Here is a 23889-nt window from a genome sequence, read left to right as displayed (position 1 = left end):
CAGATATCAGAGGGTAAGTTTTATTGTCAGTCTTCATTGATTTACACCACAGATATGTTTTTAGCCTAGTTTTTATAAGAGGAAAACATTAGTGCAGAATATTTTCACTAATTTCGTGCTACTTTTGTAGGATGTCATTTTGAATTCAGCAATGAATTTCAATCAGTCTGTGGGTGAGCTGAGACTCGGTGATGTATATCATCATGAACTAAACTGAGACAGAAGACAAGACAGACATTGATTAAATGACTACATTAATTCTGAACTTTAACATTTTCAGTGCTCTTAGCATAAAAAATTATTTAAAAAAGTTACTAAAATACAGAACAGACATTATAATATGTCTAAACAAAATTCTTTATTTCTATTTTAGGTACTTCTCATCCTCTCAGTCTTGTAACCAGATTTTCAACAGTGGTCGTGTTGTCCGTCCTTTGGTGTTTAGTTTTTTTTCTGTTATTCAGTATCTGCTTGTTTTTATTTATTATTCATCAGAACAAAAAGTAAGTCATATCTTCCAACATAATCTTTCATTATCATTCATATTAATCAACTACATGTAACATTTTAATATTACAAAATGAAAAATGGTTCCTGCTTCAATTTCACAGGCAAAAATCACAACCGAACGACGATGATGAGGTAAAATATTTTCATATTTACTACATTATCGCTCTAGCAAATGCAAAGGACAGCAGTGTGTTGATAAAGAGAAAGACATGAAGATAGCTTGATTATTTATTATTTATTATTCATTGGTTGTTGTTTATTTTTTGAAAGGTCACAGAAGCGGATGCTTCTTCAAATGAGGTATGAATTTTGAGAAGTCACACGTCTCAGTTTTGCTGTCAAACCTCAAGCCTGTATTTAGTATCTGTTTATGCCGAGGGTCATCCTAGCTCTGTCTCTATTTTTAGGTCTCTGAAAAGATGAAGAAACAAGAAAAAAGTAAAAGTTACAAAGAGAGGGTAAACTCAGTGTACTATGAGTGGTTTATGGATCACGAACCACAGAGGAAATCAAGCAGTTCCTACAGTACAGTATAAATGCACTAGTCTAATAAAAAAGAACTTTGGTCTTGTTTCAATAATAAGAAATGTCTTAACGTATTATAGTGAGTTATAAGTGCAAACACCTTTTGTTTTCATTGGCCATGATAAAAGGGCGCTGTTGCACTAAATCACTAATTAGGTGAGATTCATAAATAACAAATATTTAAGGAATAGTTCACAAGTTTTATGTCCATGTTTTCACATTTTGGGTGAACTAATCCTGTACTGGACAGATTCAAGTAGTTTATGCACATTAAAATATCAATTTCTTCCACAATTATTAGACCTCTATATACACACTGCCGCTCAAAAGTTTGGGATCAGTAAGATTTTTTATGTTTTTTTTAAAGATGTTTCTTCTGCTCAAGGTTGTATCAATTTGATGAAAAATACAGAACAAAAACTGTTATTTTGTGAAATATTATTCCAATTTAAAATAACAATTTTCTATTTTAATATACTTTAAAATATCATTTATTTCTGTAATCAAAGCTGAATTTTCAGCATCATTACTCCAGTCTTCAGTGTCACATGATCCTTCAGAAATCATTCTAATATGCTGATTTATAATCAATGTTGGAAACTGTTGTGCTGCTTCATATTTTTTGGGGGGGAGGGGGGGGGGGGGGGGGGCTGTGATATTTTTTTTTAGGATTCTCTGATTGATAAAAAGTTCAAAAGAACAGCATTTATTTAAAAAAGAAATGTTGTGTTACAATATACAATACTACTCAAAAGTTTGCGGTCAGTAAATTTTTTTTATTTCTTTTTTTTTTTAAAGAAATTAATACTTTTATTTAGGAGGGATGTGTTAAATAAAAAAAGTCATAGTAAAGACTTATATTGTTAGAAAAGATATTTTGAACAAATGCTGCTCTTTTTAACTTTGTATTCATCAAAGAAACAGAAAAAAGTATCACATGTTCCAAAAAACAATATGAAGCAGCACAACAGTTTCAACACTCATAAATCAGCATATTAGATTTATTTCTGAAGGATCATGTGACACTGAAGACTGGAGTAATGATGCTGAAAATTCAGCGCTGCGTCACAGAAATAAATTACATTTTAAAGTATATTAAAATAGGAAACCAATATTAGAAATTGCAATAAGATTTCACAATATTTCTGTTTTTTCTGTATTTTTGATCCAATAAATACAGCCTTGATGAGCAGAAGAGACTTCCTTAAAAAACATAAAAAAATCTTACTGATCCCAAACTTTTGAGCGGCAGTATAAAGAGAGCGAGAGAGGGTGACTGTTTTTTCTCCCTTTATTTTTCCTTGATTTTAAATATGATCATGTGGTATTATGATGTTTGTTTAATGAAAGACAAAGTTATTAACATGTACATACAAATTCTATTTTTATTCCATCCATTATACTTAATTTAACCTGCTTTATAAAAATGTTAATGAGTTGGCAATTGTAATCCATATAAATCATGCCAATAAAGTTTTATTGACTCTGATTAAGAATAGTCCGTCTCTGTGTAGCTACTTTTTTGGGACAAATTTATACCCAGAAGTGAACTAGATCTGACAAACCTCCTACAACCTCCTTTGGGGACTTCCTCATTTGTAAAAACAGCATAAAAATAAAGTAAATAGAGGTTTTTAGGTTTAGGGTGCATGTAGATTAATGTTAGTATTTATAGCTATACATAAAAATAATACAAGTCTATGGAATGTCCCCATTTAGATAGCCAAGTAAACGTATTTGTGTGTGTGTGTGTGTGTGTGTGTTTGTGGGTGGGGGTGTGGGGGAGGGTGAATCACTGGCTCTCTCCAGAACTCTGTTATCCCTCAGTTCTCTCTCTCTGTCCGTGCAGCAGCTCCTCACATCTCTCCTTTCTTCTCTAACTTCCTCAAAATGGTAAGTCATCATGTTTCTTAGCATTGCACAGACCTTATATATGCACCAATACATCTGATATATTTGTACTTGTATTTTTTCGCATTTATATTTAAATATCTTCTTCTGTACTTATATCTTTCTGCAGATTATTAGGACACTTTCTCCATTCATTGTCCTCTCCGTTGTCTGCTGTTACGCAGAGGTAAGAAGACAGAAAGCTTTCTGAATTGTTTGGATAAAGGTCTCTAATAGAGGAAAAAGTGTCCAGGGGGAGTTGAACAGAGCACTTCTGTATATTTTCCAATTTGGCACATTGTCAATTTGAATAACTGCAAATAATTACTTCCATAATTCCAGGAATGCAGGCATCGGAGAATTTCATTTATTTGGCATGTCTGATATTAAAACATAATTTCTGATAGACACTAAATTAATTTCAAGAATCATGTATCATTTTTAATGCTTTATTGTTAATAAATAGTTTTTTCCCCCCTGATTAATTTACATTTTAGTAAAGGGTTACTATCTCTTGAGTTACTTTATGTATTTATGTAATTTTTTTTTTTCTGTGCAATTCTACTTTGGTTAAAAAAAAATGTCTGTAATTAGAAAACTGCATTTTCCATATTTTACCCATGTTTTGAGTTATGCATTGCATTTTGTTTTAGGACTAAAGGAAATATTCAGAACTTGGCAAAAAATTACCAGTACCTTCTTTTCTCTATAGATTGTTTTCTCACTGTGATAGTTTGAACAGTCACACTTTATTTTAAGGTTCAATTTTGGCTATTAACAAACGATTAACTGGTCCCTATACTAAAGTGTTACTGTTTGAACTTAATATAATTCAGAAATCCTGAAGCACCTTTTTTAGGAGTGTAAATCCAGCATTCGTAGGCGTCAGATGTGAGCTAGTTGTCTGGGTTTAGCAGATGAATGAGCAGCTGCTGTTTGTCTTGGCAGGTAAAAGCAAAGTAATTGGTAGGTGGAGTAATGGAAAGCCAAACAACAGCAGACGTTACCACACGGGTGGGATAAGGGCATTTTAACACTAACTCTGAAGACTTCACACAGATGCACAAGCATAGCCGTTCTGTGTTGTGTGCGCGCGCGCAGAACTCTGGGATGTGATCTGTCTGCTGATCTTGTGCGGTGTTCAGGTGCTGACACATAGTTAGACAAGGCAGATGTGCTGGTCTTTTCATGTGTGCACCTGGAGGCCTGTTTATATCTGCACATCATCAGGACGAACCACGTCATGCCTTTTCCAAACCAAACCACAGGGCTCACACAATGAAGTTCCTGTGTGCAGTTGTGTGGAGGGTATATTTTTAGAGCTGACTTCACATCTTTGTGATGATGAGATGGTTAAAGTGTTAAAGAACAGATTGATCTTATGTAGGAATGTGGTAAGACTACGAAACTAATGTGAAAAAACTACATGTAAAAGTTTGGTGCCTCTAAGTTTTTTTTTATGTTTTTGAAAGAAGTCTCTTATGCTCACCAAGGCTGCATTTATTTGATCAAAAATACAGTAAAATCAACAATATTGTAAAAATATTATTACAATAAAAAAAAATGTAAAAAATTAAATACATTAGGGCTATCAACGTTAACGCGTTAACGCATGCGATTAATCTAAACATTTTAATGCGTTAATATTTTTTTTATGCAAATTAATCGTTTGATAATGTTTGACCCCAACTTCTTGCCGTCATCGCAGCGCGGAAGGAAATCATTGCCTGCATCCCAATGTGCACACTATCCATCCTAAATTCTATGTGATATTAGTAATTTTCAATACTATTAAGGGCAGATAGGGTGGATAGTATGCACATTGGGACGCAGGGATTGTGTGATTATGAGGCGCCGGGCTCAACAAAAGTGAAGCGAACGTGGAGAGAGGGAGTGTGTCCGAGAGAGAGCGAGCGAGAGAGAGAGAGAGAGATGGTGTAGGGGGTAAAGTTTGTGACATTATTAAATCAATGTATTCAAGCAACAAATGTGCCATACGAATTGGCAACAAACATACAGAATTCTTCACCCAGAAGAGAGGAGTACGGCAGGGCCGTAGCCTGAGTCCAACACTGTTAAATATCTACATTAATGAATTAGCGGTGCAGTTGGAACAGTCTACAGCCCCTGGACTCGCTCTACAAGACAAAAACATCAAGCTTTTGCTGTACACAGATGATCTAGTGCTGCTGTCATCCGCCCCACAGGGACTACAGCAGCACATAGACCTGCTGGAGAACTACTGCCAGAACTGGGCCCTGGCAGTAAACCTCAAAAAGACCAGCATTATGATCTTTCAGAAAAAGCCCAGATGTCAGGAACACAGATACCAGTTCAGTCTAGGCAGCACCGCCCCAGAACACACGATGCAGTACACTTACCTCGGCCTGATCATCACTGCATCGGGGAGTTTCAGTATGGCAGTGAATGCTCTAAAAGATAAAGCTTGAACAGCTCTATACGCAATCAAGAAAACAATCCAAAATATTGAAATACCGCTTCCAATTTGGTGTAAAATCTTTGATAGTGTAATTCAGCCCATAACGCTGTATGCAATTGAGGTTTGGGGTCCACTCAGTGATCAGAGCTACACTAGATGGGACAGGCATCCAACAGAAGCCCTAAACATAATTCTGCAAAATGATTCTAAAATTACAAAACACCCAATAATGCATGTAGGACAGAATTAGGCCATTTCCCATTGATTATAAATATTCAAAAAAGATCCCTCAAATTCTGGATGCATCTAAAATCAAGTCCCACAGAATCGCTACATTTTAAAGCACTACAAACTCAAGAACTGAACCCCGAAAAGAGTCCACTCAGTCAGCTGGTTCTGAGACTTACTAACCTGACTAACTCTACTAACACTAACCAGTCTCAGACCAGCACTGCTTCTCACCCAATCATCAAAATAAATCAAATGATCAAACAAAAAAATATATATCTGGAACACTGGGATCAAGAAACCAAAACACAAAGTAAAATTACAACTCTATCGAACTATAAAATTAAATTATGAATTATAAAAATATCTCCAGAGTGTCAAAGACACAAAGCAGAGACAGATCCTGATCAAGTATAGGCTCAGTGAGAACAGACTAGCCATTGAGACCGGCAGACACAAAAAGAGCTGGTTACCCAGAGAGCAAAGAGTGTGTGCTCACTGTGAGACAGGAGTGTCACAAGGAAGCAGAGACAGGATTCAATAGTGGGTGCTAAACAAACAGTTTATTAGAGAATCTCTGAAGAACTACAATTGCGCGTCCACATCAGTCTAGCCGAGGGCTGAAAAGTCACTGTAGTGCAGGGATGCAATGGGCAGCTCACGGAGGAAGAATCCCAGGAAGCAGACCAAGGAGCCAGAAACAGGAAACACAGAGAGACCAGGAACGCGAGGACAAACATCAAGGATCTGACAAAACAAGGCGAGATTAGCACAGCCAATATAGTGCCGCAAACGAGCCACACCTGGAAATGATTAGCTCGTTGCGGTAATCAGACACACCCACACACACAACAGTACCAAGCCCAGATGAGACCGTGATCCCATGAACCGTGACAGTACCCCTCCTCCTAAGAGCGCCTCCTGGCGTTCTCTGCTGATCTTACCTGTTGATTGTAATCATCAATAAGTGAGTGATCCAATATGTCCCTGGCAGGAACCCAACTTCTCTCCTCCGGACCGTTACCTTCCCAGTCCACCAAGTACTGGAATCCGCGTCCCCTCCATCTTGAGTCCAGAATGCGATTAACCGAATAGGTAGGTTCCCCATCTACGAGACTCGGCGGTGGAGGAACCGGAGTAGGCAGATTAAGTCGTGAATGAAAAACTGGTTTAATTTTGGAAACATGGAACACGGGATGAATTCTCCCAGTACGCCGGAGGAAGTTTGAGGCGGACTGCCACTGGGCTAAGAATCTTAGTGACAGCAAATGGGCCAATAAGTTTACTACATACGGGGCGGAGCGGAATGTTCTTAGTAGAAAGCCACACCTTTTGACCTACGACGTAGACGGGAGGCCTCGTCCGGTGGCGATCGGCCTTGGCCTTGTTGCGTGCTCCCACCCGGAGGAGAGTCTCACGGGCTCTTGTCCAGGTGCGACGACACCTCTGGATGAAGGCGTGAGCAGAGGGGACCGCGACTTCAGATTCCAGACTGGGAAAAATGGGTGGCTGGTAACCTAAGCTACATTCGAATGGCAAGAGGCCCATAGACGACACTGGCAACGAGTTATCAGTGTACTCAACCCACGAGAGTTGTTGGCTCCAGGAAGTGGGATTCTGTGTGACTAGACACCGCAACATCCTCTCCAGATCCTGGTTAGCCCGCTCAGTCTGACCGTTGGTCTGAGGGTGAAACCCCCGAAGACAGACTAACACTCGCCCCCAGTAAACGACAAAACTCTCTCCAAAATTTGGATATGAACTGGGGGCACTCTGGAAGCGAGGAGCTGGACGGGACCAGCGGAGACATAGGAGGGCGCTCTGGAAGCACGGAGCTGGATGGGACCAGCGGAGACCTAGGAGGGCGCTCTGGAAGCGCGGACTCCTGGGGGCACTCTGGAAGCGCAAAGCTGGATGGGACCAGCGGAGACATAGGAGGGCGCTCTGGAAGCGCGGACTCCTGGGGGCGCTCGGGCAGCGCGGAGCTGGACGGGACCAGCGGAGACATAGGAGGGCGCTCTGGAAGCGCAGACTGCTGGGGGCACTCGGGAAGCGTGGAGCTGGACGGAACCAGCAGAGGGCGCTCTGGAAGCGCGGAGCTGGACGGGACCAGCGGAGACATAGGAGGGCGCTCTGGAAGCGCAGACTCCTGTGGGCACTCTGGAAGCGCGGACTCCTGGGGGCGCTTGGGCAGCACGGAGCTGAACGGAACCAGCAGAGGGCACTCTGGAACCATGGACTCTTGTGGGCACTCTGGGGCACACTTGAGTAGCTTCTCTTGACAGGAAACTAGGAACAGGAACTGGACACACACCTCACCAATACGGCTGACAAGGACTGAACTCTGGAGCACGCAGACTAGGGATCGCTGGAGAACACACTCAGGAGAAAACACAGCAGGTAAGTATCAGGCATAGAGTTGCAATAGCAATGGTAGTCCTCTTCATACGAACGATTAACGCCTTAACGAGACCAGAACGCGAGGACAAACATCAAGGATCTGACAAAACAAGGAGAGATTAGCACAGCTAATATTGTGCCGCAAACGAGCCACACCTGGAAATGATTAGCTCGTTGCGGTAATCAGACTCACCCACTCACACACACACAACAGTACCAAGCCCAGATGAGACCGTGATCCCATGAACCGTGACAAGGAGAGATCGAGACAGAGACACACTTCCTACTTCACTGTTACCAATTTAAATCAATCAGAGACATATACATCAACAAATTCACAAACATCATAAAGAACTTTACAGCCATGACTGAAGAGGAACAAATAAAGATTATACTAGGAGAAGGACAGACAGCAGCACTGGCTGCGAGATGTTTGTGGACGTGCCACAGCCTGAGAAACAGCAGGTCAATGTACATAATGTGTGCAATATGTGTATTATGTCTGACCTCAGTGTGTTTCCCTACTGTCCACCACAGTGACCCTCAGCCTGTGTGTGTTTATATGTTAAACACTGTGGTATGAAATGTTCACACTTCTGAAATGTTCACAAGAAAAAAGTTCTTATTTGTTACACTGTTTATTTAAGTTTATATTGTTATAATGTTTTTATTGTATTATTTTGATATTTTCATTGTTATTATATTTCTATATATATATTTCAAGCTTTGGCAATATTGTATTTTTTACAGTCATGCCAATAAAGCAATATTGATTTGCTTCGAACTCAGAGGCTATGCTGCAGGCGGCTCTTGATGACGTCGACTGGGACATGTTCTGGGCGAGTTCTTCTGACATCAACGAGTTCACGGATGTAGCATTAAGCTTTGTAAACACGCTAACCGAGCAAGCTACAGAAACAATAACTATAAGGACATTCTCCAATCAGAAACCGTGGGTGGACAGAACAATCCGTGCAACGGTTAACACACGCACTGCCGCTTACAATGAGGCTCTTCTGACCGGGAATATGAGCGAGTACAAAGCATCGTGCTATGCTCTCCGACGCGCAGTAAGAGCCGCTAAACACAGATACAGAGAGAGAATTGAGTCTCATTTCCAGCTCAATGACTCTCGACGGATGTGGCAGGGACTGAGAACCATCTGTGCCTTCGGAAACAAATCCTCCGCTGAGGTGAGAGCAGATCCGTTGTTGGCCGACGAGTTAAAAATCTTCTACGGCCGCTTCGATTGCAACGGCGGCGGCGCGACCCTGCCGTCCAGCGCGTCAAGAAGCAGCAGGCAGAGCAGCGATAATCCTGTAATCACCTATGTCGGAGGATGAGGTTCGGAGGGCGCTAAAGAAAGTGAACGTCAGGAAAGCAGCCGGACCTGATGGGATAACCGGCCGTGTTCTGAGGTCCTGCGCTGATCATCTCGCTGGTTTGTTCACTTCCATCTTCAATGAGTCCCTTGCTACCTCCGTCTTTCCCACCTCATTCAAAAAATCCATCATTATCCATTATCCTGTACCAAAGAACAATAATCCCTCTTGCCTGAATGACTATCGCTCAGTTGCCCTCACATCTATAGTCATGAAGGTTTTTGAGAGACTTGTAAAGAGCCACATCTGCTCCTCCATCCCTGATACTTTGGACCCTCTTCAGTTTGCCCAAACAGATCTACTGACGATGCCATCTCTCACGTCCTCCACTCTTCCCTCACACACTTGGACAGCAACAATGGGAATTATGTAAGGCTGCTATTCATTGACTATAGCTCAGCTTTCAACACTATAGTCCCATCAAGCTGGCTTCTAAACTCACAGACCTCGACCTAAACTCCTCACTCTGTGACTGGATTCAAGACTTCCTCACCGGCAGACCTCAAGTGGTGAAAGTTGGCCAGTTAACCTCAAACTCCATCACCCTGAACATAGGAACATAGGAGCCCCACAGGGCTGTGTCCTGAGTCCCCTGCTCTACTCTCTCTACACGCATGACTGCGTGTCCTCTCACAGCTCCACATCTATTATCAAATTCGCTGATGATACTGTGGTTCTGGGCCTCATCTCCAACAACGATGAGACCGCATACTTGGATGAGGTAGAGAGACTCACATCATGGTGCCAGGACAACTGTCTCTCTCTGAATGTGAGCAAAACTAAAGAGCTGATCATGGACTTTAGGAAGAGACAGCAGCAGCCCTACACTCATGATCAGTGGGACCCCTGTGGAGAGGGTGAGTAGCTTCAAGTACCTCGGTGAGAGAACCTGACTTGGACTACACACATCCAAACACATCCAGGCAAAGACTGTACCATCTGCGACAGCTGAGGAAATTCAGGGTCTCACCAGCAATCCTGAAAACTTTCTATTCAGGGACCATAGAAGGTGTATTGACTCACTGCATCTCAGTGTGGTACGGAAACAGCTCCAATCAGGACTGCAAAGCACTACAGAGAGTTGTGCGCTTAGCTGAGCGCATCTCAGGGTCTGCTCTCCCCTCTCTGCAGGACATCTACCTCAAACGCTGCAAAAATAGAGCTGTCAAAATCATCAAGGACTCACCTGGTAACCGACTATTCACTTTGCTTCCATCTGGTAAGCGCTTCCGTAGCCCGTTCCGATGGCAAAAACTGAGAGACTTAGGAGGAGCTTCTTCCCCCAGGCCATCAGGCTCCTAAACTCTAACTCTGTGTCATAACATCACTTGACTCCATGTAAATATCACCATATCAATAAGCTATTCATAATTTTTCTCTACCTCATATTCAACAACATACTGACCTGCACATTTATATTTTTTATCTTATCTTATCTTATCTTTTATTTTATTTTATTCTTTTCTTTTTTTCTACCTTTATTTTTCTTATATTTGTATTCTATATAATTGCACTGTCCTGGGAGCAGACCTGACCTACATTTCACTGCTGGTTATACTCTGTATAATTGTGTATGTGACAAATAAAAATCTTGAATTGAAATCCGAGAGAGAGAGAGAGAGAGAGAGAGAGAGAGAGAGAGATGTATACTCATATTTGATAAGGGTACAGCGAACCAGTGTTGCCAGGGTCGCGGTTTCTCAGCACAATTGGGTTATTTTGAAAATACAATCGTGGGAAAAATTACAGAGCCGTGGGTTGCGGTTTTTTGGGTTAGTTTTATAATGTACCGCGGCCGCCCAAAGTGTAAAGCCTATATACACACATGTGATAGCAAAAGGAAGTTATTACAAACACTCGGTGGTGGTTTAAAGTGAGTTCTGAGTAAAAAGTGCACTATTAATCTCATAAACTGTCTTATGTAGCATGATGCTAATGTTAGCTCTAATGCACCTGCAGAACAGGTCCAATTCTTCTTCATAATGCATTTTATCATAATACTTCATGTAAGGTCGCAAGATAATATGGCTGATAATGGCTGAATTAAAACAAAAGAATTAAAGAATATGTCTCATACCTGGCGGAGATGTGAAAGGTTCTGTTTCCTTAAACTAGTTTGTTATGCATTCCTTTATTTCAACACATTTACAGGTCCAGGACTGTGATTAACGTGATTAAATTTTGTAATCAATTGACAGCACTAATTTAAATATATTTTAAAATGTAATTTATTCATGTAATGTAAAGTTGAATTTTGGCTGTCAATCCACTAGTTCTGTTGTCGGAAGTAGCGCAAGTTCTTGGACTATGTCTGAAACAAAGCTGTGAAAATTGTAATATAACTTTACACAGAACATATTAGTGTGACAAACCAAAAGGGAGCTGTGCAAAAATAAAAATCTGACTTTTGCATGCAAATTAGCGAAAGATTTCATGAGCACGAGAAGCTTTTTTTAATTTACGTGAAACATTTGCATGCTTATGTATGGAAGCCCGTTTCCCCCAATGAATAAAAAATAAAACAAAGTAATTGCGACTTTTTATCTCGCAATTCTGACTTTTTTTCTCAGAATTCTGAGATATAAACTTGCAATTGTGACTTTTTTTCTCGTAATTCTGAGATATAAATTCTCAAAAAATTCTCTGAATTCTGAGAAAAAAAGTCAGAATTGCGAGTTTATATCTCCGAATTGCGAGTTTATATCTCCGAATTCTGAGAAAAAAAGTCAGAATTGCAAGTTTATATCTCAGAATTGCGAGTTTATCTCCGAATTCTGAGAAAAAAATTCAGAATTGCGAGTTTATATCTCCGAATTCTGAGAAAAAAATTCAGAATTGCGAGTTTATATCTCCGAATTCTGAGAAAAAAATTCAGAATTGCGAGTTTATATCTCCGAATTCTGAGAAAAAAAGTCAGAATTGCAAGTTTATATCTCAGAATTGCGAGTTTATCTCCGAATTCTGAGAAAAAAATTCAGAATTGCGAGTTTATATCTCCGAATTCTGAGAAAAAAAAGTCACAAGAAACATTACAGTAGTGTATGTTTTGCATATTTTAGTCCACATTTCCATGTCTGTAGATTTTTCATCGGTTAAGGACGAGCATGTTTATATCATCATATTAAAGGTAAGGTTATTTCAGATCAATTGGTCTACTTTTCACAGTCATACCAATATCAGAAAGGGGCCTGAGTTACTTGAGCTCAACCTGTATAAACAGTCATTTTGCAGCTTATGCTTTATACTTTTGCCAATTCTCCCAACATCAAAAACACATTTACACTTGCATTCTTTATTTTTTCATGAGCATGAACAAACATCAGGCAGACAGAAGTATAAGAACTAGAGAGAGGCTTTAAATGCTTTGCTGAAAAATGCAGCAACTATAGATATCACAAGATTTTATCAGATCGTTTGCATTCTGCCACTTCAGGCTACTAAACTAATAGGCTTGTGGTTGGTGAAAGCTTCTTCGGTGTCTGTGCAAAAGGATGTTGTGGGCAGTTGCAAAAGTGTTGTTATGCGGTTGCCAAATGGGTTTTGTAGTCGTTATGTGGTGAGACAAGACATTCTGGTCCCTAGAAGCCCACCTATTGACTCTTTTTACATTTCCAAGCAAGGAAGGAAGAAAAATCATTATATGACTTTACAAAAAAGTAAAAAATTATTACATTGGTCAGAAGCGAGAAAGATTGAAAGACAAATTTGTTGTCACTCATTCAGCAGTTGTATTTTTAGAAACACTCACATAGTAGTGTTAACTAGTTATATATATATATATATATATATATATATATATATATATGTTATATATATTAACTAGTTATATATATATGCAAATGGTCCATTCATTTTTCACAAGAGTTGTACTCCTCACACGTTTGCCACAGACTCGTTCTAGATTGCTATATGGATACATAATATGGATACATTGATACTGAAGCCCTGAGATTGAGTCTAAACAATATAGTACATCTCAAGTTTTAAAAAAATGTGTTTTGGGACTGGGAATGGAGTAAATGTCTTTTTAACACAAAGCCATTTTATTTTATTTTATTTAGTACAGGCTGTGTTTTTGACACATATTATGCTGCAACAACACACACAGGAACACACACACACTGTGTTCTAGCACTTACTGAAGCTGTCACAAAACAGTTTCCCTGACAAAAACATGTTGCAATGAAATATTATTGTAGTTTTGCAAAGCAGTCAAAGAATATTACAGACCTGAAAAATGTCTACCAATAACAAAGTGGCTAAATTTTCTCTTACACACTGTTATTGTCCCATACTTCTAGTGTGTAAAAACCAAAGTAGTTAAAATGTGGATGATCACATATTTGAGTTTTTTTAGAGTAGTGTTTCCTCTGTGGTTCCCTTATGGGTGTTAATGAAAGTCATCCACATGAGTGAAGGGCTGGTGTATCTGAGACACTGCACCAAAACAAAAACCAGAACGAGTACAGACAATGGTGTCAGTTTAAAAAAAAAAGTTAGGATCAGTATAGTGATTTTACACAGACATCTGTTCACTAATAATGTGGTGTCGTCTTACAGAGTCTGTCTGCTCTGATCTCCATCAAACAATCTCAGCTGACACACTCGGGAATGTGAGGAATGTGCCATCTGCCCTCTGGTTTTAGGTCAATGCTCGGTGTGTGTGTGTGTGCTTTGTACAGCCTGTTAGGAGTTGTGTGACGTGTGTGAAAGGGGTTTCCGCTCATCTCAGTTTATTGGTGTTAATGTTCTGTTGAATGTGATAGACTCTTCTGGTTTCTGCACTTTAGCCAGCATCTGTTAGGGTGTGAATTGCTTTCAGTTCTCTTCAAAACTGACCTGTCTCTCTCTTCAATGTTATATTTTATATTAATATGTTAAACTATAGATTTAATTTCCTCATTCCATATAATGTGTGTTGGAAAAGTCGTTTCTTATGCTCACCAAGGCTACCTGGTGGTTAAAATACAGTAAAATCAGTAATAATTGTGACAAATTGTGATTTTGTTTTCTATTTGATTATATATTAAAATGTAATTTATTCCTGTGATGCAAATCTGAATTTTCAGCGTCATTATTCCAGTCTTCAGAGTCACATGATCCTTAAGAAATCATTCTAATACGCTGATTTGCTGCTCATGAAACATTTCTTATTATTATCAATGTTGAAAACAGTTGAGCTGCTTCCTGTTTCTGGTTGAGTTATTGTGTTTATCTGGTTAGGATGCTCATATGAATAAAGGAGATGAATTGAGTATGCTGCTTTTCATATTTCAGAATAACCATGCACTGATGTTGAAATATCTTAAATCAGACTCGGTCAAGAAACTTAAATACAATTTCAACTGAAAAGTATTTGAAAAAGGTCTTTGGGTCTGTTAACAGATCAAAATAAATGGACAGGCCTGTTTGTTTTTCACTTTTCTCTATGTACATATTGTCTGGCACTCTGAGTCATCACTGGTAAACACATTCACACACACACACACACACACACACACACACACACACACACACACACACACACTAAAACACACGCACTAACCAGTGGAAAACTCTGACGCATTCCCCAAGTGAGATCATATTATTGGCACCCAATGAACATTTTATGTGAAATATTCATTGCACGTGCACACATTCCTATGTGATAGAGAAAGAGCAGCATCTGTCAGTTCATATTAGGCTGCTCCACCCTACATGATCCCCTTAAAACATAATCCCTTTTCCTCACTTCCTTGAGATACCATTCTATTATGTCCCAGTCTTCCCAGTGAGAAGTTAAAGATCAGAGTTGAGGGGTCACAGGCCATGTAGAGATGGACAGATGTCCCCAGGCCGTATGTCAGCATGTATCCAACTATACATGTATGACATCTTCCAGGATTTTCTGTACACAGACGCAGTCTGTCCTGAGCCAGCAAGTAAGCACTTGCACTGGTGAGTATACCTCCTCTGGGGCTTCTGAAAAGGTCTCAGTCGGTGTTTTACTAAAAAGCCACTCTTTCACTAAAAATATGTAATGTACAATGTGCTATACTAGGCTATATATATGTACATGTATGTACATATGTAGCTAGGCTAAAATATATAATAGAACATTTTCTAGTTTTTAAATATTATTTTTATTTATAGTTTCTATATTATATTATATTTTAAGAATATTACCAATGTTCTATTTTGGACTTTTTTGCTGCAAAGAGGTAGCTCAAAAACATCTGCTTTTCGACAGTATACCAGTACAAATGCTTTTCCTGTAGAAGGATCAGAGCACATTAGGATACACAGATGTTGCAGTTGGTTTGTATGTGTGTGTGGGAGTGTGTGCCATCTGTCTTGCAGTCGTGTGGTGCTGCTTTTATATGTGTGTTTTTCAGTGAGTGACAGCGTGTGCTGCTGTATTGTCATGGTCAGACTCTTTGTTACTCACCCTCTTTATTAGATGGCAAAGGTCAACAGGTCTGGCTCCCATCTGGAGCTGTGTCAGGGCAGCTTTCACTTCAGCCTGCACCAATCAGACGGCACAACAAAAGGACAGCACATGTCTGAACAGAGTGAATGAGCAAGTTCTGTTTATTTACGTGAAAACATGGTGGACAAGAGTGCTTAAAGTTCACTTTTGTACGCCTGTGGGTCAGTGTAATTGGATCATTTGTTATTTGGATGTTACCAAATAAAGAAAACAGCATGTTGGTTGTCATTTATTAGTAAATAAACTGTTCTGCTTCAGGTTTTGTTAGGCGTGACCCAGTGAGTGCACTATTATGTTAAGTATGGCCTAAAATATGCATGTTTGTCTTTACCAATAAAAATGGGATTGGTTAGAGTTTGGCGTTTAATATTTGGACTACATGACGTATCACTTTAAAACTAAGTAATAAAAAGTACAACAATTATAGGCCCTTCAGCATAAAACCTATATTATAAACGCTATAATTTCTGAGGAATTAACCCTCCTTCACCACTAGTTAGAGCCAAAGCACAACACTAAATGTCACTGTCATATCGAAAAGATCTTGGATACGCTATTTGATGTGATAATATTCTAGACCTACTTACATTTCTCTGTTTCTGTTTGTGTTTTGTGCAGGAGGTAAGGAGTAAAAGTAAAGTTTGTGCCAATGTGTTCTGTGGAGCTGGGAGAGAATGTGCTGTGACAGAGAAAGGAGAACCAAGCTGTCTGTGTATTGAGGTGAGTCATTGTATTCACCGGGACTCCGAAAAAAACCCATACACATGCTGCCTTTCCCACCACGGTTGCCAAATCTGCTTTTCAAAACTAATAGGCCTACTAAAGCTTCAATGAGCAATTAAACCAACTACCATAACTCTAAATGCCACTCCCATACTATATATTTTACACTTGAACTTGAAAATCAATGCATGGTAGTAATAGTTTTTTATAAAGGAGATTATAGGAGTTCATAAAAGTTCAAATAAGAATGTCTCATTTCTTTCTTTGTTAAAGAAACATACATAATACATAAGTTTTTCAATGCATGCATTTCAGTAAAGTATAATAAATAAACCTGCAGGAACAGTTTACACTTGTTGGCAACCTTATCACCCACATTTTATTGTTTTATAAACAAACTAGGTGTTTTACATGGCTAGACTAGGTTTTCATTTTTGGTCATCAAGTGGTGACCCAAGAAGTAGCCTAGCAAAATATTTGATCATACACAAGTAAACAAAAATATCCTTGAAATGCAACAACCCAACAATATGGAAAATCAGTAACGTTAAAACATGACAGGAAAACACACACACACACACACACACACACACACTTAAATATATAAATAACAGCAGAATTGTAATTTCCTATCCTGCAACAAACACTGGATCAGATATTGTAGGCTATTAGTTTTAGTTCATATTAAAATAACAGGTGATTTGTATTGGACACACAGCCTTTAAACAACAAAACATGAAATTAGTTTTTACCATTTAAAGTTTATTTATTTATTTGCTTGCTATTGAAATATGCACATAGTTAATTGTCATATTATTTTTTGCTTTTTTTGGGGTAATTTTTCTGTTATAACAGACCCATTTTCTTTGATTCAACATGCGCTAGTTGAGAACAACTGAAATAAATTACATGGATATCATGAATGTACACTTATTTCAATGTGTGTGTGTGTGTGTCTTGATCAGCAATGTAAACCCCATAAGCGTCCAGTTTGTGGCAGTAATGGGAAGACATACCATAATCACTGTGAGCTGCATCGTGATGCCTGTCTCACCGGACTCAAGGTTCAGGTTGCCCATGATGGACATTGTAAAGGTAAGTGTGTATGTGCTCTCATTTAACTGGTTTATAGTGTTTGCATTGATAGCTCATGTCTATACAGCATGACATAGTTGTATTCATGGAATACTACAATACACATAACAGACCTTTCCATTTCAATAACGAGTACACTACCCTCCAAAATTTGGAAACACCCCAACCTTCCTAAACCTTCCAACAAGACAATGACCCCAAGCACACTTCCAAGCTGTGCAAATCCTATTTGGAGAGGAAACAGTCAGCTGGCATCATGTCTGTCATGGAATGGCCTCCCCAATCACCCGACCTCAACCCAGTTGAGCTAATGTACTATGGGAGGAACTGGACCGTGATGTCCGTAAGAAGTGTCCAACCAGTGTGAATCATCTTTGGGAAATCCTTCAGGAGGCTTGGAGTAAGATACAGTATCAAGTCAATGTTTGAATAAACTGACAGCTCGGATGCCCAGATTATGCAGAGCTGTAATAGCTGCTAATGGTGGATATTTTGATGAAGTTTTTTCTATGTATAAACTGTTTATGTAATAAAATATGTTTTCGTAGTTTGTGTTCTCCCTTATCAGTGCAAAATTATCACAAAATAAAAAGGATTCATGCCAATATTGTCCAAAACCCCAAATGTTTCCAAACTTTTGGAGGGCAGTGTATGTGTAGATGCTTTACCACAAACCACTATCATAGATGTTAATGGGAAATGTCATTGTAGCCTAGGAATTTAAATAATTGCAGCCATTTCCTCTCAGAAATGTCACCACAATTTGCCACATTCGAATACATAAATATGCAAGATATTTTAAGATCTTTGCAGAAAAAGCAGCTTTCAGTTGTTGTTGAAACGCACTGACCTGGTTTCTGTCTCTTCTCATTTAGAGAAAAAAATGGAAAAAGTCATCAACAGCCCAAGTGAGTAAACATACATCTGTTAGGTTGAGAACTGATTATCATTTTTTTAAAATATGGAATTATGCCTTTTTATTGTTAGAGTCTACCATATAACATTCAATACTCACGTGTATTTACTGAGCAGTTTTGTTTCGACAGAATGTGAATATGTAATATAGAACTTAAAATTACTTATAGTTGTTACGGGGCTGACGAGACGTGAGACGTGCGGATCCATATGCAAAGCTTTATTATTAAACATGGTCAGACAGGCAGGGTCGAGAGACAGCAAACAGGTATGGCAGAGGCAAGACAGAGCAATCCGTGGAGCAAGCGTGGGTCAACGATCGGCGTACAAAATCCAGACAGGGCAAGACAGAGAGAATAATCCAAGAACTCGGGCAGGGTCAGACACGGAAAGGAAAACAAGGCAAGGCAAGACTATGAAAACTAGGAACGCTTTGTAAGGTAGCACGCTAACAATACTCGGCCGTGAGCAAGAGCAAGTCCCAGGCTTAAATAGAGTGATGGTGATTGTGAAATGGTGATCAGGTGTGTGTGATGAGTGAATGGTGACAGCTGATCTGTGCAATGCATAGTGGGAAATGGAGTCCAATGTGTTGTGTAGTGTGAAAAGTCCATGTGGTGAACGGGTGACCTCTGGTGGTGAATGAGTGGAAGTGCATGGCCAGGATTCGTGACAATAGTAGATAGTGATTGAAAACAAAGGATTATATTTTCTTGATTTTTCTTGAAGGTATTTTCATTCATTCATTCATTCATTCAATTTTCATTTTAATAATTATCTATTCAAATAGGGTCTGACTAGGCCAAAGATGGTGGTCGATATGTTTTGAAAGGGCATAAAGTTACTTAGTTTTCAGATGTATAGTGCAATTGTAACTAGTGCCTATTTGTCCTGTTTGTTTGATTATTTAGTTGTTTGTTACCTTACGAACCGCAATGAGTTGAGAAGTCGTGTGATTGAATGGCTGCAGTCTGAGGTGGAGCCTGACGGCTGGTTTTCTAAAGGATCCAACTTCTCAGATGTCCTCCTCAAATACTTCCAGGTTTGTGTGTGTGAATGTGTGTGTGTATCAACATATTGATTCATTGAACAATGCATTTGTCTTCAGAAAGGCCAGTGTTTCTCACACTTTTATGTTTCAACAGAACTATGATAACGGAGATGCTCAGCTGGATTCAACAGAATTCTTGAAGTTCATTCAACATAATGAGACTGCAATAAATGTCACATCTCCTTATGCTGAGGAGGAGAACAACCACCTACTCAGGTCACACACACACCCACCAATACTAAATCTCTTTAAATAAAATGGTAATGTACACTCCCGTTAAAATATTTGCGATCTGTAATTGTTTTTAAAAGTCTCTTATGCTTACCAAGGCTGCATTTATTTGATCAAAAAATACAGTAAAAACAGTACATTTGTGAAAGATTTTTTACAATTTAAAATAATTGTTTTCTGCTTTAATATTTTTAAAAATTACATTTATTTTTGTAATGCAAAGCTGAATTTTCAGTGTTGCAAAATGCTTAAGAAATCATGCTATAATATGCTGATTTGATTTTGGTAGCCAAAATAAAGTGAGTGTAGATCATTTTAACCTTTTGTTTTGCACCTTATAAAATGCACCTTCATTTTAGATCAGTTTAACAATACATCTATAAAACAAATCTCACATGCATTCAGATATAATGTTCATAATAGGCATACTCTATCAAGTATATAATGTCATCTTGCCCTTGTTGGCTCATCTCCATCTTATATGACTTACAATCATGTTTTTTTAATCATTCGACCTGCACAATCAGATGAACTGATGAAAGTGAGTCATTTCTAGATAGAGACAGTTTACAGTTGTAAGGTTTATTAACCTGAACACTTTCTTTATAATCGGCACTATCTGTGTCAATACTATTATCGGTTCTTCTTTACAGCCACTTCTGATAATTTCTTTCTGAAGATTCTGAAAATCTTTTTGATAACTGATATATCTCTGGGCTAGTCTATAAAATATAATGATTATGACCTCACTGTCCTATGACCGAAGCGCAAAGCAAGTCTTTCAGTATGCTTACAATTTACGCTCACAAGACAAAACAAGATATTGGTGGTATATACAGGTTGTTTTTACTTTGTGCATTCAGCATTTAAGTTGCATTTTATTTTGGTTAATAAAAATGGGCACAAAATCCATCACTTAGTAAATCTGATAAAGACCCCACGATATTCACTGCTGTGACTGTCCCAGTGGTCGTCCAACCGATATAAGTTCTTCAAAAGGTCAGTGCTGATACTGATATCTAGAGATGAGGGTGTTCAGTGGCTAATGTATATATGTAATACAATTTGTAGGTTGTAATACCAATGCAGAATTGCTTGGCTGTTTAACACAATATTTCAGTACATAGTCCATTACTGTCCAATCTGTACCACATTTTAACACGAAAGTCCTTTTTCCTTTGTAAGCCCTCTCTGTGAGATATTTCATAGGCATTGTAATGCTTTGGAATCGGAACTGAATTAGGATTGAATGTAGAACGCTTAATAGAGAGAAAAATGAATTGGAGCTTATTCTTATAATTTTGTGAACGATCAAATCCCTTGACGGCTAGAAAGCAGACATGCTATCTGATTGCAAACCGCCGTTATACTGCTGTTCAACCGTTTGGGGGTAGTATGTTTTTTTTTTTTTTTTTTTTTAAAGAAATGTATACTTTTATTCAGCAAGGATGCATACAATTGATCAAAAGTGACAGTAAAGACATTCATATGGTTACAAATAATCCCATTTTAAACATATGCTGCTATTTTGAACTTTGTATTCATCAAAGAACCAAAGTATCGCAATTTCAACAAAAATTTATTAAGCAGACTGCTTTCATAATTGATAGAAATAATGGAAATGTTTCTTGAGCAGTAAATTTGCATATTAGGATCATGTGATATGACTGCATGCTCTGAATTCATCACTGTTTGCAAAAATATTTTAAAATTTTACTGTTGCCAAACTTTTAAACATTAGTGTGCATTGTACATTCTGTAATGTCCTTTACCAGGAAAGAGAACCGCAGAGAGTTATTATATGAAACTAAAATAACGCTGAGAATTTTATTTTAAAGGGTAGTAGTTATTCCAGTAGAAATTTTGGATGATTGTGTCCATGAAAATGATTTTGATGTTAATAGAAAGTTATAAGAAAAATATTAAAAGCAGTGGTGACTGTGTGTTCTGCAGGAGTCTGTGTGTGGATGCCCTCATTGAGCTGTCTGATGAGGATGCTGACTGGAAACTGAGCTTTGATGAGTTCTTGAACTGCCTCAGGCCTGGATTCAACCCTCCGGAGAGGAGTAAGATCTACAACCACTCGCTCCAGTTTCTAGTATTATATATCTATAGACCTGTGAATGAACATATAGCCTGCAAAATATGTGTATTGAGTGCCGTTACATGTTTATAGAGTGTGCCTTAGAGGACGAGACATACGAGGATGGCGCTGAGACTCAGATGGAATGTAACCGCTGCGTTTGTGCCTGTGGGAACTGGGTCTGCACTGCTGTTATTTGTGATGGTGAGCTAAAACCTGGGATATTGCTGTTGTTTTTTTCTGCAGCTGGGCGTGAGAAAGGGATTTGGACAGCAAAGCTGGATGAAATTAGATTTTTTTTCTTTGGAATGTGGTCTGACTTTCTGTCCTCTCTCTCACTGCAGGTTCAAATAAGTTACCTGCGCTTGAGGAAATGGAGGGAAATGATCAGGAGATGACAGAGGAGGAGTGGACTCGGCGAGTGGCCGAACTCAATAAACATCAGGTTGGGACTGAGTGTAATGTTTGTAATGACAAATCACATCATGTCCTGCTTAAAGGGCACCACTGATTAAGTGTGATGGGATGTGCATTTTCCCTGCCGAAACTTTCCTTCCTGATGTCTGTTTTGTTTGGCTGGGTCTTCATGGACCTAAAACAACTATAATGTGTGACCCTTGAACTGTTTTCCCCCATAGGAAACAATGGAGAAGATGAAAATGGCCACTAAAGAGGTTTGAGGAGTAATTCAGGAGGAGGGATGAACTTTTGCCCAGATTTCAGCTTTAATCAACATGTGTTTGAATGGAAAGAGAGAGAAAGTTTTATTTGTTTAGTTTATTAGAAGAATTATTGATGTATTCAAAGGTGTTTGATATAGTATTTGATATAGTCTTTTTTATTTGTATGGGACAATAAAAGAGTGATTTGTGTCTGTAGTGTAGTGTATTTTTAATACATTCAGTGTATTCATTTTAATGCTTCTAAGGCAATGTGTACATTTTTACCTTAAAGTTAACAGAAAATATGAAAATATATTTTGTATAAAGACCATTAACATCAACAAGATTTTTGCATAGTGAAATAATTATAAATTTTATCACAATTTTGATGACTGTAATATGACAAATCTTATGTACAGTGTAGTAAAAAAGTGGGTTTTGGATAATGTCAACAGGAATCCCTCATTATTTTGTGATGACTTTGCAGTAATAAAATAAGAATGAATTCAGAACATACAAAACTGGTCAGGGTTGATCTGTTTGTTAATTTTGGCCCTTTTTTCCCCAGCTGGCTGGGCTAGGGGATATTTTAAACTGGCTAAGACCAACTTAAACCAGCTTAGGTTGGTTTAAACAGGGTTTTTGTTTTCAGCAGGGAAATACTACAGCTTTTTATAAATAATCTATGTTGTGTATTAACCTTAATTGGCAATCAATCAATAAAACTATAAAGCAATAATCTTAAAAGAAAGGGCCAAGTTTAATCGAGTAATGGGCATGTCTGATTGTACAATGTGCAGTTTGCCATTATTGTGTAATCAAAATTATTACTTAGACCTAGATAATTGCCACTTGAATTACTTTTTCATTTTTTTTTTGTATTTATAAAATATGACTATATGTTGTTTTATAACTACACAAACTGTTATGACTTAAGTATAAGCCCTGGCTTTTTACTCTATAAAAAGAGTAAGCCCTACTGTAACTCGAATGCCTTTTTGTATGATCTACCAGTAGATTTTTGCAGTTATTGATCATAAAACAAGCAGACCTGTTGAATGTCATGCAATAGGCTAAAGCTTAGAAGAACAAGGAAAATTTTTAATATAAATCCGACTGGAGTTAAAAGAAGAAAGTCATATACACCTACGATGGCTTGAGGGTGAGTAAAACATGGACTAATTTTCTTTTATTGGGTGAACTAACCCTTTAAATGATGCATTGCCTTTTGCGATCGACTGTTTAGATCGCGATCGACCTATTGGACACCCCATATGTGCACAAG

General features: G+C 38.4%; 1 protein-coding gene and 1 long non-coding RNA gene across 2 annotated transcripts; both read left to right on the top strand.

Moving 5' to 3' along the window:
• Nucleotides 1–398: 398 nt before the first annotated feature.
• LOC306873232 lies at nucleotides 399–812 on the top strand. The gene is made up of 3 exons (XR_013784467.1): nucleotides 399–503; nucleotides 612–642; nucleotides 781–812. It is a non-coding gene; the product is annotated as an uncharacterized lncRNA (long non-coding RNA).
• Nucleotides 813–2359: 1547 nt separating this feature from the next.
• LOC306872094 (follistatin-related protein 1-like) lies at nucleotides 2360–23119 on the top strand. The gene is made up of 11 exons (XM_079420476.1): nucleotides 2360–2928; nucleotides 3056–3112; nucleotides 16463–16564; nucleotides 17533–17662; nucleotides 18538–18570; nucleotides 19489–19619; nucleotides 19723–19844; nucleotides 21813–21925; nucleotides 22036–22146; nucleotides 22287–22387; nucleotides 22581–23119. The coding sequence occupies exons 1-11, from the start codon at nucleotides 2926–2928 to the stop codon at nucleotides 22620–22622; spliced, it is 945 nt and encodes a 314-aa protein (XP_079276602.1). The 5' UTR covers nucleotides 2360–2925; the 3' UTR covers nucleotides 22623–23119.
• Nucleotides 23120–23889: the final 770 nt, after the last annotated feature.

Source organism: Barbus barbus (assembly GCF_936440315.1).
Source record: "Barbus barbus genome assembly, chromosome: 7".
NCBI lineage: Eukaryota > Metazoa > Chordata > Actinopteri > Cypriniformes > Cyprinidae > Barbus > Barbus barbus.
The sequence above is the reverse complement of the archived record's forward strand: the minus strand, read 5'-3'. Positions and strand labels throughout refer to the sequence as shown.

Coding starts and splice junctions, on each gene's coding strand:
- LOC306872094 (XM_079420476.1), top strand. Junction 3,113..16,462: donor TTGTCTGCTGTTACGCAGAG/GTAAGAAGACAG, acceptor TGTTTTGTGCAG/GAGGTAAGGAGTAAAAGTAA. Junction 21,926..22,035: donor ATTCAACCCTCCGGAGAGGA/GTAAGATCTACA, acceptor ACATGTTTATAG/AGTGTGCCTTAGAGGACGAG.